Here is a 13,539-nt window from a genome sequence, read left to right as displayed (position 1 = left end):
GAATTGTGTAGGTTAGAAATTCCATAGAAAGAATACTGTTCTATACTTAATATTGTAGCTTTTCAGAATAATTTAGGGAAGCTGAATAACTTTCCATTAAACCCTGTAGAATTCTATAGGATTTGTTCATACAGAGATAAATTACGGTGGACAGAAAATTCCTCTCTGCCATGAACTTGGCTTGTTACTTATTCCATATTTTGGTGCCCTTGATTCATAATATGCATGGTCAGAGATGTAACCAGGCAGCTCCACACCCAAAGCAGCCACATCATGCCCAATGCAGTGCTGGCTGCTGAGGTGTTGATCAGGGCAGTGCAATCAGCTGTTGCTGAGGTTGCAGCTCTTTTTGTATCCTCCACTCCCCCAAAGTGGCTTCTGGGGCTGCCACCCTGGTCTCTCCCTTCTCCTATTTACTCTATTTTCCTCTCATTTCAATTCAGCGCTGTTTAAATAATTTACTACTGTTTATAACACTACAGTTTAAATGAAGTAGCGAGGTATCATTACCAGAAAAGCAGTGCAGTTCAAGGTAGGTCACTTTGTATCAGTTCAGGTGTCTATGTGTCACGTTTAGTAAAAAAAGAATATCCTACTTTTTACTTTATTGAGAAGAGAAGTTGAAGGTGTTTTGGGACAGAAGAGAAACTTGCTGCTTATTTTGTTGAATTTCATTTGGCTCACAGAGTGCCATGTTTATAGTCCTATAACAGAGGCTATACCTCCATTGTTTCCCTTGCCCTCTGTAGATGATGCCCTCCACCAGGCCTCCCTTTCTTTAAGAAGGTGCTGAAGAAGCAGTATAGACATATCTAGTTAATCACCCCTAAAAGTTACTGAGATAGTTCAGAATCATGTTAGAGCAATAACTAGAGAGCGTCATTAGCCCTATCAAATACTATAAATTATTCAATGATCCTCTCTCTGTCCCTTCTAAACAGTTTTGGCAACACAGTGAGTGGCTGGATATCGTTATTGATGATCGATTACCAACTTTCAAGGGCCGCTTGGTTTTCCTGCACTCAGCCGAACACAATGAATTTTGGAGTGCTTTACTGGAGAAGGCCTATGCCAAGTAAGTGCTGGGAGTCACGTGGTACAGGCACTGTTCTCACTTTTCAGATACCCCCTTCTGTTTGTTTTTTCCTTTTGCCTTAGCTCTGACCTGAAGGTATGAAATTAATCTCCAGCTTCCAGTAAATTAATGGAAAGACTCCAATTGGCCACAATGGGAGCTGGATGGAGTCCTAAAACATGCTCTTTGTTCCTCTGCTGGGAATGCTAATAATACCTACTGCTATGGATAAAACCTGGAATGTGACTAGCATTTGGCTTGGTATTCAGCAGACCACTGATCAACAATGATAGGGTCAAGACAGCATAGTCCCTGCTAACCTGGTCCAGATCTGAACCAGTAATGAACCAGTGGTTTGAGAATGTCTAGAGGAAGAGGCGAATGACCCCAGTATTAACAACTGCACTGATTTAACTTGTGTTACAGCTGATTTATGCCCACATGAGTCAGAAGATAGGCTCAGCACATCATGAAAAAGTGTTTAAAAACATGTCTCACAGTTAAGGTGTATTTTTTCAGACTGAATGGCAGTTATGAAGCCCTGAAAGGAGGCAGTGCAATAGAAGCCATGGAAGATTTCACTGGAGGAGTTGGAGAAATGTATGAAGTTAGAAAAGCCCCTGACAATTTCCATGACATTTTAGAGAAAGCACTTAAGAAAGGCTCTATGGTGGGCTGCTCCATTGATGTAAGTAAGAAGCTGGAGTCGGGCTGAGCTTAGTTTCATTTTATGTATGTGTGATTTTTGTTTCAAAGTAAAAATGTTTTTAAAGAAACACAGATGAAATGGATGGCAAATAAATAGGACACAACTTTATAAAGAGTAGCTGTAATCTAATATATGGGTAAAACCCTTTTGGTCATTAAACTAGCTGATCAGAGGAAGAAAGTCATCAAACATCAACTTGAGATGTCCAGTTTGTTTGTGTGTGACCTGTATTTCCTGCCCCATTCTCCTGACCTGGGTTTGGGTTAAAGCTATTCACAGCCCTGTCACATGGAAGGGGGCCAGTAACTACTGACCTCAGTGATCACTACTAAGGTATTTTAGGCTGCAACCCTCTAGTGATCCTTCTGGGGGCTTACTTTGCAGGTTAGTTCATAAATGAATTTTCCTGCTCATGTAAGATACCAGATTTACAACTCTGAAGCCTGTAGTGCTCCACTGGAGTGTATGGGCAGCAGCTGTGTAAGGCAATGCTCTGCTGATGTGTTAGATCTCTGCCAAGTGGACACATTTCTAGGGATGGGAGAAGATGGTTCTCTCAGAAGTCTCAGTCAGTCCCCAGTGTGTCCAAAGGGAAAGTTCTGGGATGATTTTGCTGAGGGCTATGCAATGAGTTGATTTTATTGGTTTAACAACCAGACTGAAAATCAAAAACAAAGTGATTTGGATTAACTTGACAAAACTGTTTTGCAGGTTTCTTAACAAAATACAAAAGCTGAAAAATGGTGGTTTGGGAGCAAAGGAAATGGTTCATTGCCCATGATGTTTTTGCTTTTGCTTTCAGGCACCCATAAAAAAAGTAAAGGGAGTGAAGAAGTAAATTCACTAAGTCCGAGAAGGGAGAGGAGTACGCGGGGGTTCCCTTTCTATCCAGTAATTCAGTCATTAAGCCATTCACCTAGATATGGGAGACTTTAACCATTCTCTCCCTCATTCAAAGCAGAAATTTGAGGCAGGGTCTCCCAGGTTTCAAGAGAGACCTTAATTACTGGAATAGAGTTGATCCTGGGAAGGGGCTTTCACCATCTCTCCCATGAGAGGTGTTTGACTTGAGCCTGGGAGAGAGAATGATTCCTTTTCATGGCAGTTAGGCCATTCACCTGGGCTCCAGTCCCTTATCCAGTAAATGTTTAAGGGTAAATGGACAAAGTAGAACAGTGTCAATCAGAAACTGAGAGCACCCCAACCAAAAGTTGGCTAGGACGCTTCCTCAGAAGATTTAGATTCAAATCCACTCAGGCAAAGAAGGGAACTGAACCCGAGTCTCTCATATCCTGCATGAGTCCACTAACTGTTGGACTATTGAGAAAGATGGGGAAGAAGTTGTCTCTTCCACACTTCATTTTTTTTCCACCCATAGCTTTTCAATACACCTGGGGGTAAATTTACAAGTACTTGGGCAACAACCAAAACCTCATAGTTTTTGTGACTAACTTTTTTGCCCCAAGAATATCATCTAGTTCTAGTTCCAATCCATAGAAAAAGAATTAGAATGAAACTTTCTTGTGGAGGAAAGGACTTCCCTATAAGACAATGTCATATGTAATCATTTGCAATACCTGTTAGTATAGCTACTGACTTATCAGGGCCTCTGGGCATGGCAACAGCTAAAATTGGCAATCCATTACAACTACATTTCAAGGAAAGGCACTTAAGTTTGTTTTCATATTTCAGACTAGCAGCATTGCTGAGTCAGAAGCTCGAACCCCTTTCGGCCTTATAAAAGGTCATGCATATTCAGTAACTGGCATCGATGAGGTATGTCCCAATTGTTCTGCATCAGCTGTGTATGGTAGAATATGGGATGGAAATGAATAAAGGCAAATCTCATGTAAGACAAATGGTGGAAACCCACAGCTTAAGAGTAGTAAGTCATAAATCAGTGGTTCCTGAGCTGGGTGGGGTAGGTCTTGGAGTCATGAGCCTATTAGACATTCAGTTGCAGAAGTGAGACTTATAACCAGAAGTAGGGTCACAAGCTCAGGAATGAGGTCACCTGAAGAAAAGTCAGGAACCACTGTGACAGACTGCCCTCTGTGTGTCACATGTATGCCATTTGGCTGCAGAATTGGTGTGGCCACACAACACAAGGAGGGGACGGGATTTTGGCACAGAGTGCATCCCTGTACAACCATCGAGCTTGTTGTCCCAAAAGGGGCACGGGGTGGTGGGAGGCCAGGATCCTGCTATATGTATCCTTTGGCTTGTCTCCCTTGTGGAGCAGGGATCCTTAATTAGCATCCTAACTTAGCCCTAACTGCTAAGCAGCTTTGTTCCATGGTGGGAAAATACTTCCATTCCCTTCTCCCCATTTTGCCCTCCCATACACTTCCCCTGGTACAGTTCCCTAGTGCCCAGCTGAATGACACAGCCTGTAAACTGGAGAAAATTGATTAATGACAGTCAGCAGCCAAGGTTTGTTGCACTATCCGTAGGCTCATTGTAGTTTCAGGCCATTCAATATTTCCTTTTTTTCTAGGTGAGCTACCGGGGCCGGAAGGTGGAACTCATAAGAATAAGAAACCCATGGGGGCAAGTGGAGTGGAATGGCCCTTGGAGTGACAAGTCAGTGTTTCTGTCACTAGCACTTATGTTGCAAAGAATCTGGGTTAACAAAGAAGAGCTAAGTCAATATGTATATAGTGCTTTGCATTTATCTTCAGCTCTTGGTGTTACTTAGACATTTAAATTAAGAGTCTGCACAAGCAATAAAATACTATTGCTATTATCACACCTAGACCTCAGTATTTTCCAGACTGCTTGGATTCCATTTAAAGGGACATTGCCAAAGTTTAGTCCCAAAATTTGGGTTTTGATAAAAATGTTATATATGCATATAATGTTACTTATAGAAACTTGTCTTACATATTGTATATTACTATATAGCATATGCTATTGCATATCACATGCCTCCAAATAAGGCAAGCATGTTTTTGGGAAGACAGAATGAAGAAAAAAAGTTACGGCTACATAGAGCAGGGTAGAGCCTGCTCTTCAGCACACCCTCCCTCCCATTCCTGCTTAACCAAAAGCTGAACTTCTAGCTGCTACTGAAGACTGGTCTCCATGGGTGAACCTACAATTTTGAAAAGAGCTAAAAATATCCTGCAAGGCTGTGAAATAGGAGAAGAAAGACTAGGAGTTGCTAATAGACAGCGTAACTGCTAGAAGAAAGGTTAGTTTGATTAGTGGCACATTAAAATATTAAAAAGGAGAGATGATTGTTAACACCTGTGGAGGGAAGAACATCAAGCCATTAAGTCAGCTGGGTCCCTCAGTTGCCTAAGTAGAAATACCACTGCTGCCTTGACCAGGAATCAATGCAGGAACAGGAATCAAAGCAGAGTGCTTCTATTCCAGACAGAAAATCAGCTTCCCCAGTTAAAACATGCACTCTAATTTGGGAGGCCTAATTTCTGGGGAAAAGGCATGCATGAAATACAAGTAAATATCATATATTATATTAATATAAGTGTGGTCATGAATTTTGAGGATAATTCCAATGGAAAATGCATATTTTTATATTTTAACATTCCTGTTGCAGTTTTTTCAGCATAATCATCCAAATGTTGGGCTGCTGAATGACCCTGCCATGTATAGAGACTGAGCAGACTCTCACTATGTAGCATCCCTCTACTGACATTCATTGTGTTCTGTTTCTAATGCTACCAGAGCTGCAGTGTACACAGTAACTAGGCCCAGGCAAGGAGCCAAGCTGCATTTAACTGTTAAAAGTAGTTACTGGGTCCCCTCTGTGCCCATGTAGTTCTTTAATATTATGCTTGTTGTGCAAAGACGAAAAGACTCATTAGATCCCAACAGTGAAACTTCCTAAACTGTTTTTAATATCCACAATAGGCAAAATACAAATTATTACCATTTTAGAAGGAAACTCCATAGATGGTTTAAATAAATTAAGTTTTATAAAGTTTATATATATATATAAACTCAATTTAATTTGTATGTATACATGGCCTGTTCCTGTTTCTTTTCTCCCTTCCATCACCTTACCTCCAATGTCAGCAACTGAGATTTTCCTTGTTTTACACTAGAGTAAATAAGAGGAGACTCAGTTCTATAATTTAATCTGATTCTCTCTCAACAACCTGTTTAATAATGGTGGATTCATCTACACGTGGTTTACTGCAAATCTGACTAACTAGCTCTGCAGTAAAGCATTACAGTCTACACATGCACTGGTATTAGGGTGCAGTCAATTAACTCCACCACAAGATAGTTCTGACAGGGACAGTATTATCTTATGGCAGTCATTACGTGTGATTAAACGCATGTGTAGACAGTGACAGGAGCTGGTTGAGGCATGAAAGTGCTAAAGTGCAGGAGCTGCCTGCCGCCTAGCCACACAGTTCTGCACTTTCAGCACATTAATGCCCCAGCCAGCCCCTCCACCTCCCGATGTCACCATGTGGAGCCTGCAGTTGAACCCCTGTGCCCCCTGCCAGTCCAGGTTGCTCCACCTGGGCTCAAATTGCTGCTGTCCAGGCTCACATGTAAGTGCTGCACCTGGGAGCAGCTGACTCTGGCTCAAACAGCTCCAGAGTTTATCATGTTGAACTAGTTGCGTGTGCACGTGTACCCAATGAAACTTAATCAGAATCGAGCACTGTTTCAAAACTATCCCAAAATGAATCCCAAATATGTATGATTTTTTGCTAAATCCTCCCCAGATTTGAGAATAATTGATTGGTATAATTACTGACCTTTGCATATTTAGGAATTAGGATCAAGACAACCATCTAGCTTATTGAAATGTTTATTCAAAGTCCCATTTCTGCCAAATAGAGCTCTGATTGTATGCACAGAAGTGCTACTACATGCCACTGTGCCAGTACACAGTCCCATAGAAGCCAACAGGGCTCTGAGTAGAAGCAGGAATCTTCATGACTATAACCACTTGCAGGGTAAAGGCTTGGGCTAGAAATCTCCTGCGAGACTTCTGCCACTCCATGCTTAGAATCAGACTGGAAATACACTACTACAACAGCAGTTCTGTAAGAAGTACCAAGATGTTTCTGTTTCTATCCCTCCTAATACCTTTGCTTGAGAGAGTGCAGAGGAGAGCCACGTGAATGATCAGAAGTCACGAAAACAGACCTTATGATGAGAGGCTGAGAGCCATGGGACTCTTCAGCCTAGAAAAGCACAGGCTCAGGGGCAATCTGGTGGCCACCTATAAGTTTATCAGGGGTGCTCACCAGGATCTGAGGGAACATCTGTTCACTAGAGCGCCCCAAGGGATGACAAGGTCAAATGGTCACAAACTCCTCCGTGACTGTTTCAGGCTGGACATAAGGAAGAACTTCTGTACAGTCTGAGCTCCCAAGGTTTGGAATAGACTGCCGCCAGAGGTGGTTCAAGCGCCTACCTTGAACGCCTTCAAGAGACATTTGGATATTTATCTTTCTGGGATCCTATGATCCCTGCTGATTTCCTGCCCCTGGGGCAGGGGGTTGGACTCGATGATCTTCTGAAGTCTCTTCCAGCCCTAGTGTCTTTAAATCTATGAATTTATAATACCAGGAACAGCAGAGGTAAATGAAAATGAGAAATCAAATTAAAAATAGAACTTCAGTTATTTGAATATATCTTCTCCCTTACAAAGTATAAGAGCTCTATCTACTTCCACTTACTTTATTTGAAGCAGGATCTGACTCTAAATTACTAAGTGCGTCTACACATTCATTAATGTGCTGAAATTATGGCACATTATTTAGTACCTGTAATAACTGAATGCTTTTGTATGATGCCTAATTCCCATTGGTCTAATCTACTGTGCATTATCATGGTTTTTGCTGGCCACATTAATGTGCAATAGAATTAGTCCAATGGGCATTAAGCATCTCATGTAGACACACCCATTGGCAACAATGATACGGGTATAAAAATAAGGTTTACAGCACAGCAGGTTACTAAAACCTCAAGGCTTATCTAGAGCTTGGATCATAGTACTTAAATGGACCTTGATTTCTGCAGTATACTCTGTCCTCAGGTTGAGCACTATTGCAAACACAGGAGTACTGGTTAATACAGTACACAGCCATCTAGAGATATCAAGACTGATCCTGCCACCATCTAAGTCAACAGTTTTTCCAATGGCTTGAGTGAAAGCAGGAGCAAGCAAGCACCCTCAGAGGTATCTGCTGTGCCTACTGTTCAAATACAACCAATCTGAAAGTTATCATCTGCTAAAAGGTCCAGCTGGTATTTTGAGTGAGGGAACAGGAAATGCTATGTAGCCTTGTAAAGTTTGATTTCTCTTTTCTTGTAGTTCTTCTGAGTGGCGTTTGGTCAGCCCATCTGAAAGGAAACGCTTATGTCAGACTTCACTGGATGATGGGGAGTTCTGGTATGGTACCCTGTTTAATAGCATAGATTCTGGAGAAAAATGAAGAGAGTAAGCAAGCAAGCCATGGGTGAAGAGAAGGGTGTCTCTGAACAAGGAAATGATTAATTTAATCCAAAGAGAAGGCAAGGTCAATAAACCCAGGGCATGTACATGTGTTTGAGAGACCCAATCTACAATCACGTGGCTTGCTTTAAGCTGAAAAATCATAGATCAGGTCCCCATTTGTGCACATGTTCACTGGTATGAGGAGCCACTGGAATGTGGGAATGTGATCTAAGTAAGTTGGGGTGGGGTGTAGAGTGGACAGTATTAGGGGAGGCCATTGGGTCTTATGGGTCCACAGTGAGGGAGCTTGTCTGTCTGGGACTGGGGGCATTGGAGGGCTAAAAATAGCCTGGTAAGTTTGAAGGGTTAGGAAAGGCACAGCCCTGGGGCTCCAAATATGTACACTTTCAATTAGATCAGGCAACTCTTAGCCCAGTCTACATAGGATGCTTCCTTAGGTGAACTAAGTTTGATCAGGCCAGCCATTTTTGCCCAGTCTAAACTCCTCAACCTAACTCCTCTGAGTTAGGTCAATGTAAGTGTCAGGTCTGCAAATACCTCAAGATTCACATCACTTTGCATACAGATATTCTTAATAACAGAATATATCTTTAAGATGTTTAATATGGTTTCCTTAAGATTTTGCATTAACATATTTAGACTATGACAGGTCTCACCCAGAGTGATGCCAAGGCCTTACCACTCATACAAGTTTCATTGGGACCTGGTGGTGCTCAGAACCTCTCAAGAGCTCATTTTCTGTATGAGCTTTGTGCTGAGATAACTACTATGCTCCAGACTGACCCTATGGTATTCCTAGCACCGTCAGGACAGACTTTCACTGCACAGTAGATTCCCTAATTCCTAAAACTGGTTCATAGGGCTTGATGTTACCAGTAGTTGTAAATGTGTATGATCATTTGTGATTGATTCACATGTAATGATTGATACTCAACACCTTTGGAGTAAACACCCCTTTGGAGGATATATGCAATAGAGTGGAATGATGAAGTACCATAAACTAAAATGAAAGATGAAAATAAATGAGAAAGTGAGCACAGAACCTAATATGGAAACTGCTGTGAAAACATATAATATTATTGAGAACAATTGAGATATTGTGGGAGGAACAACCCGAAAGACAGCAAATAGATGATCTACAGATGGTGCCCACCTGTATCAGCCATACCATGCACTAGTGAAGTTGTGTCTGCCTGGTGTTGACACAGGAAGAACTTTAGTTCTGTACAATTGGTATGGCTCTAAGGCTTGATGCTGATCTCATTTATACTAGTGTAAAACAAAGTAATATTTCCACCAGTGTAGTTACTCTATATTTACAGTGCAATCTTACTGCATGTAGTACAACCTAAGTCCAATTATTACTCTAAAAAGGGATTTAAGATGTAATGCTATGCAACATGATGGATCAAACAAAGGTGATTTCTCTGAAAACTGCAGGATCCAGAAAAAAAATAATCCACTGACTGATATTTTTATATAGAATACAGTATTCTTTTTTATTTTACTGGTGTTTGTCATTAAGTGAAAATATGGAGTAGAGTTAAATGCTCACAAATGGCATGATGATTGTGCAGGGAAATCTATCTGTTAATTAGGACTTAATATTCAAGACCTGTGGGTGTGTCTACATGTGCATTTAAGTGCGCCTAAACTTTAACGAGTATTAAGCGGGTTTAGGTAGGCATCTACACATGCAGGCGTTAAAGTGCATTAATGCTGTTTGTGGACTGACTTGGGACTAAATTTGGTCCCAAGTCAGTCCACACACAAAGTGTTAATGCGCTTTAATGCGTCTACACATTCATTAATGCACTTTAGCTATTTGTGCCTAAATTTAATACCTGCATTTAGGCGTGCATAGCCTAAATTCTCCATTTTTAAAGCACACACATGTAAATGCACACCCTAATGCACCTTAAATTTAGACTAATACACCTTAAAGTGTCTCACGTAGACTCACCCTGTGAGTTCTAACCTTCTCAGGTGGCAGATGAAGGCCACTGATTGACTCAGACACAAATGGTTGGCAAACTGTAAGCAAATTATCAAGATCAAGTTTAGCAGGCTTTGACTATTTAAAAACCTTCCACACCTGTTCATCATATTTATGCCTACTAATACCACTTGGATTGTGTCATCTCTCAAAGCATGGTTTACCACTTTGTCCCAGGTGGGCCTCACCTTGTGAGAGGCTGACTCATTCCTTTCACGGTAGCACATCAGAGGCCACACAAATGCACTTTCCCTGTACTTTGTGTTGTGTGTTTCCTTAAAGCCCTGGTGTCAGAAATCTAGCTCACAGAGCCACATCATCCAGCCCCTAGTGTTGGCCCCTCCCAGACACTATTCAGGACCCTTCCACATGCTGACCCCAGCAGCCATGGCTGTTTTGGCCTGTCCAAAATGGCCTGCATGTGGTGCCTGCTCCAGCTGGACTGGGTCAGGCACTGCATGCAGTATAGGTCATGGAGAGAGCACCATGTGTGCAGTGTAGTCCCAGACCAGCTAGAGCAGGTGTGGAATCCAGCAAGTGGAGGGTGAAGGAGAAAGAGGGCTTTGTGGGTCCCCCACATGCCAGATGTGATGCCCACTTTGGCTGGTCCAGGACTGCGCTGCATACAGAGCCCATTCCAGCTGGTCCAGGGCCCACACTGTACCCTGTATCCACCCTTGATTGCTGGAGCAGGTGCTTTGTGCCACTCACATCCCAATCCAGTCAGAGCAAGTTCTATGTATGGTGCAATCCCAGACCAGCCAAAGCAAGTGCTGTGGGCAATGGATCCAGAACGCAGTGGGTGGCCCATGGGCCTGATCCAGCCTGTGGGACTGACCCTGCGCTGTTCATCTTGCCCATGGATTGGTCCTGGGCCACTCAACTGCTGCAAGGCCAGATGAGTTTGCCACCCCTGCCTTAAAATATGAAAGAATTAAATGAGCAAAAACCTAACACATTAGTTTTTGAAGTTTTCTTATAATTTTTGTGCCTATAGTTTGCTGTCTTTTAGAGCAATGTGGCCTTGTGTGTAGAGTCCTTGACTGGAACTCAGGAGAACTGGATTTGATTCTTGGTTCTGCCACTGGCCTGGAGGAGACCTGGATTTGATTCATTGATTTGGATCACTGTCCCTGATTTGTTTTGGCTGAATCTGAATCTGAAGATTCAATGCTGATTCAGAGAATCAGCAATTCAGACACAGACACAACTTTAAAAGTTTTTTCTACATACCTCGAGGTACCAGCATGGCTCATGAATACTGCGATGCTGGGGCCCGTGGAGCATCCCACAGAAGTGTGGGGGGGCCCTCCATGTGCTCGGCGGCAAACCCAGAAGTATTTCCGGTCCACTTCCAGGTCCGCTGCGGAGCATGCTGAGGCCCCCCCGCCCCAGGTACCCCTAGCTCAGTGATTGGCCACAGGGGAATCCTGGGTGCCCCCCCAGACCCAGGAGGCACCAGTCACTGAGCTGGGAGGCACAGGGGGGGCCCCCAGCATGCTTCCTGGAAGACTGGAAGTGGACCGGAAGTCCTTCTGGTCCATTTCCAGGTCTGCTGCCAAGCACACTAGGGAGCCCCCCTCCCCCCCCCACACACACACTTCTGTGGGATGTTTCATCTGCCCCACCATCACAGCATTCACGAGCCCCTGCAACCTAGAGGAATGTAGAAAAAATATTTAAAGCTGTCTCTATGTCCGAATCGCCGAATCGATTCAGAGGGTTCCAATTCGATTTGGAGAGATTAAAGGGTCCTCTGGTTTGATTCGGATTCGGAGATTTGGCCACCGAATTGGGCCAAAGCTCTGCTGAATTGGATCAGGGACCAGAGCCTCACACAGCCCTACTATTTATATGGTTTCATTTCAAATAGAAATGGGAAAATGGTCAAGAGATGAGAGGGTCTACTGAATGTCACATTGTCAAAACAGCACAAGGCAGGAGTGTCAAATTCACCTTTGCTCTGGGCAGGATCCAAATTGTGGGTCCTCTCAGAGGCTGGGTCTGGACTGCAAGGAGCTTCCCAGGCTAGCTCTATACTTCATGGTATTGGCAGTGGCAGAGAGAGCAGAAAGTTAACACAGCTGTCGCGCATCCTGCCACTGACACGTGTTCCCATTGGGGCTCTGTAGTTTGGAATTCAGTAGCAGGCCCTGCCCTTGCTGGCTCCATCCCTGAATTCCTGGCCCTTCTAGGAGCCCCATGGACAGAGTGAAACAGATTTATTAGTCATATGTTTGACACTCCTGGCATTAAGAAAATGAGAAAAGGCTGAGTGAACTGTGTTTTGAAAATTTTAAAGCACATGTAAGACATCTTGAACAGGTAATGCATTTTTAATAATTCTTTTGGTCCCATTTACTTTTTTGTTTCCTAGTGACTAAGCAAAATATTAATGTGTCCAGGGCTGGCTTCTGAAATCAGTCATTTAAACTAAATTATTCTGGATCTACACCAGGTATACCTAAAATCAGTCTTGTAAGAGAAGACTACTGAGGAGATCACATTTTATATTCATTACTGTTTTTCTAGCAGATGGGAGGGGTAGCCAATACCAAGGATACTGGTAGTGGTGAGGAAATGAACCACCTCCCACAGATGCAGGTTCAAATTCTGCTCCCATTTAAACCAATATAAATGCAGAACAAGTCCAGTGAAGTAAGGGGAATCCCTTCACATTTATATCTGTGTAACTAAGAGCAAAATCTAACTCATAAGATCTGAGTGCCCTGTCAATTTTACAGCATGTGGCCAAAAAGCCATAAATGGCACAGTGTGACTAGGAAATTGAGCTAGCTACGTAGAACCAAGAGGTGCTGTTATTCTCCTCTGGTTCTCATAGTGCCAAGGACTGAAGTCAGAATTAGAGTCAGCCTGGCATTCACAGCTAGAGTCATGTGTACTGAAGAAAAAAGGCGAGATGTGCAGTAAGAACAAAAACTGTTGTTTGCTCTCCCACAAACTCAAGTTGTGAAAAGGCTCTAGTTGAGTGTAAATTAAAGGGGCCCCAGAGAGATGTTACTTGTGCAGCAGAATATGGGTCTCATGATACATGGAAGGTCTGCACCATCTGCATGCCAGCTTGAGGGGGCTGTGTCTTCTCAGCTTACCAGGACACTTACGTTCACTAATCACTACCTGTCCAGCATGAAATATGTGCTCCACTACATTATTTTCCTTCTTTATTTCCTTTGCTGCGTGTATGGTTCCTAGGAGTATGGTTCATGTCGTTTTGTATGTAGTGACTGTTTCTCCCATTGTTTCTCACTCCAGCTGTGATGCTGAGTTCTGAATACAGACCCTACTGA

At 42.9% G+C, this 13,539-nt stretch overlaps 1 protein-coding gene across 1 annotated transcript in view; it reads left to right on the top strand.

Annotated features, from left to right (window-relative positions):
• CAPN9 (calpain 9) overlaps window positions 1–13,539 on the top strand; it is a 50,624-nt gene that overhangs the window by 14,236 nt on the left and 22,849 nt on the right. Inside the window, exons 4-8 of the mRNA XM_006267915.4 lie at window positions 942–1,075; window positions 1,595–1,763; window positions 3,477–3,560; window positions 4,282–4,367; window positions 8,092–8,169. Coding sequence (XP_006267977.3) covers window positions 942–1,075; window positions 1,595–1,763; window positions 3,477–3,560; window positions 4,282–4,367; window positions 8,092–8,169 — 551 coding nt within the window. The remainder of the gene's footprint in view (window positions 1–941; window positions 1,076–1,594; window positions 1,764–3,476; window positions 3,561–4,281; window positions 4,368–8,091; window positions 8,170–13,539) is intronic.

This window comes from Alligator mississippiensis, chromosome 1 (assembly GCF_030867095.1).
Source record: "Alligator mississippiensis isolate rAllMis1 chromosome 1, rAllMis1, whole genome shotgun sequence".
Taxonomy (NCBI): Eukaryota; Metazoa; Chordata; order Crocodylia; family Alligatoridae; genus Alligator; species Alligator mississippiensis.
The sequence above is the reverse complement of the archived record's forward strand: the minus strand, read 5'-3'. Positions and strand labels throughout refer to the sequence as shown.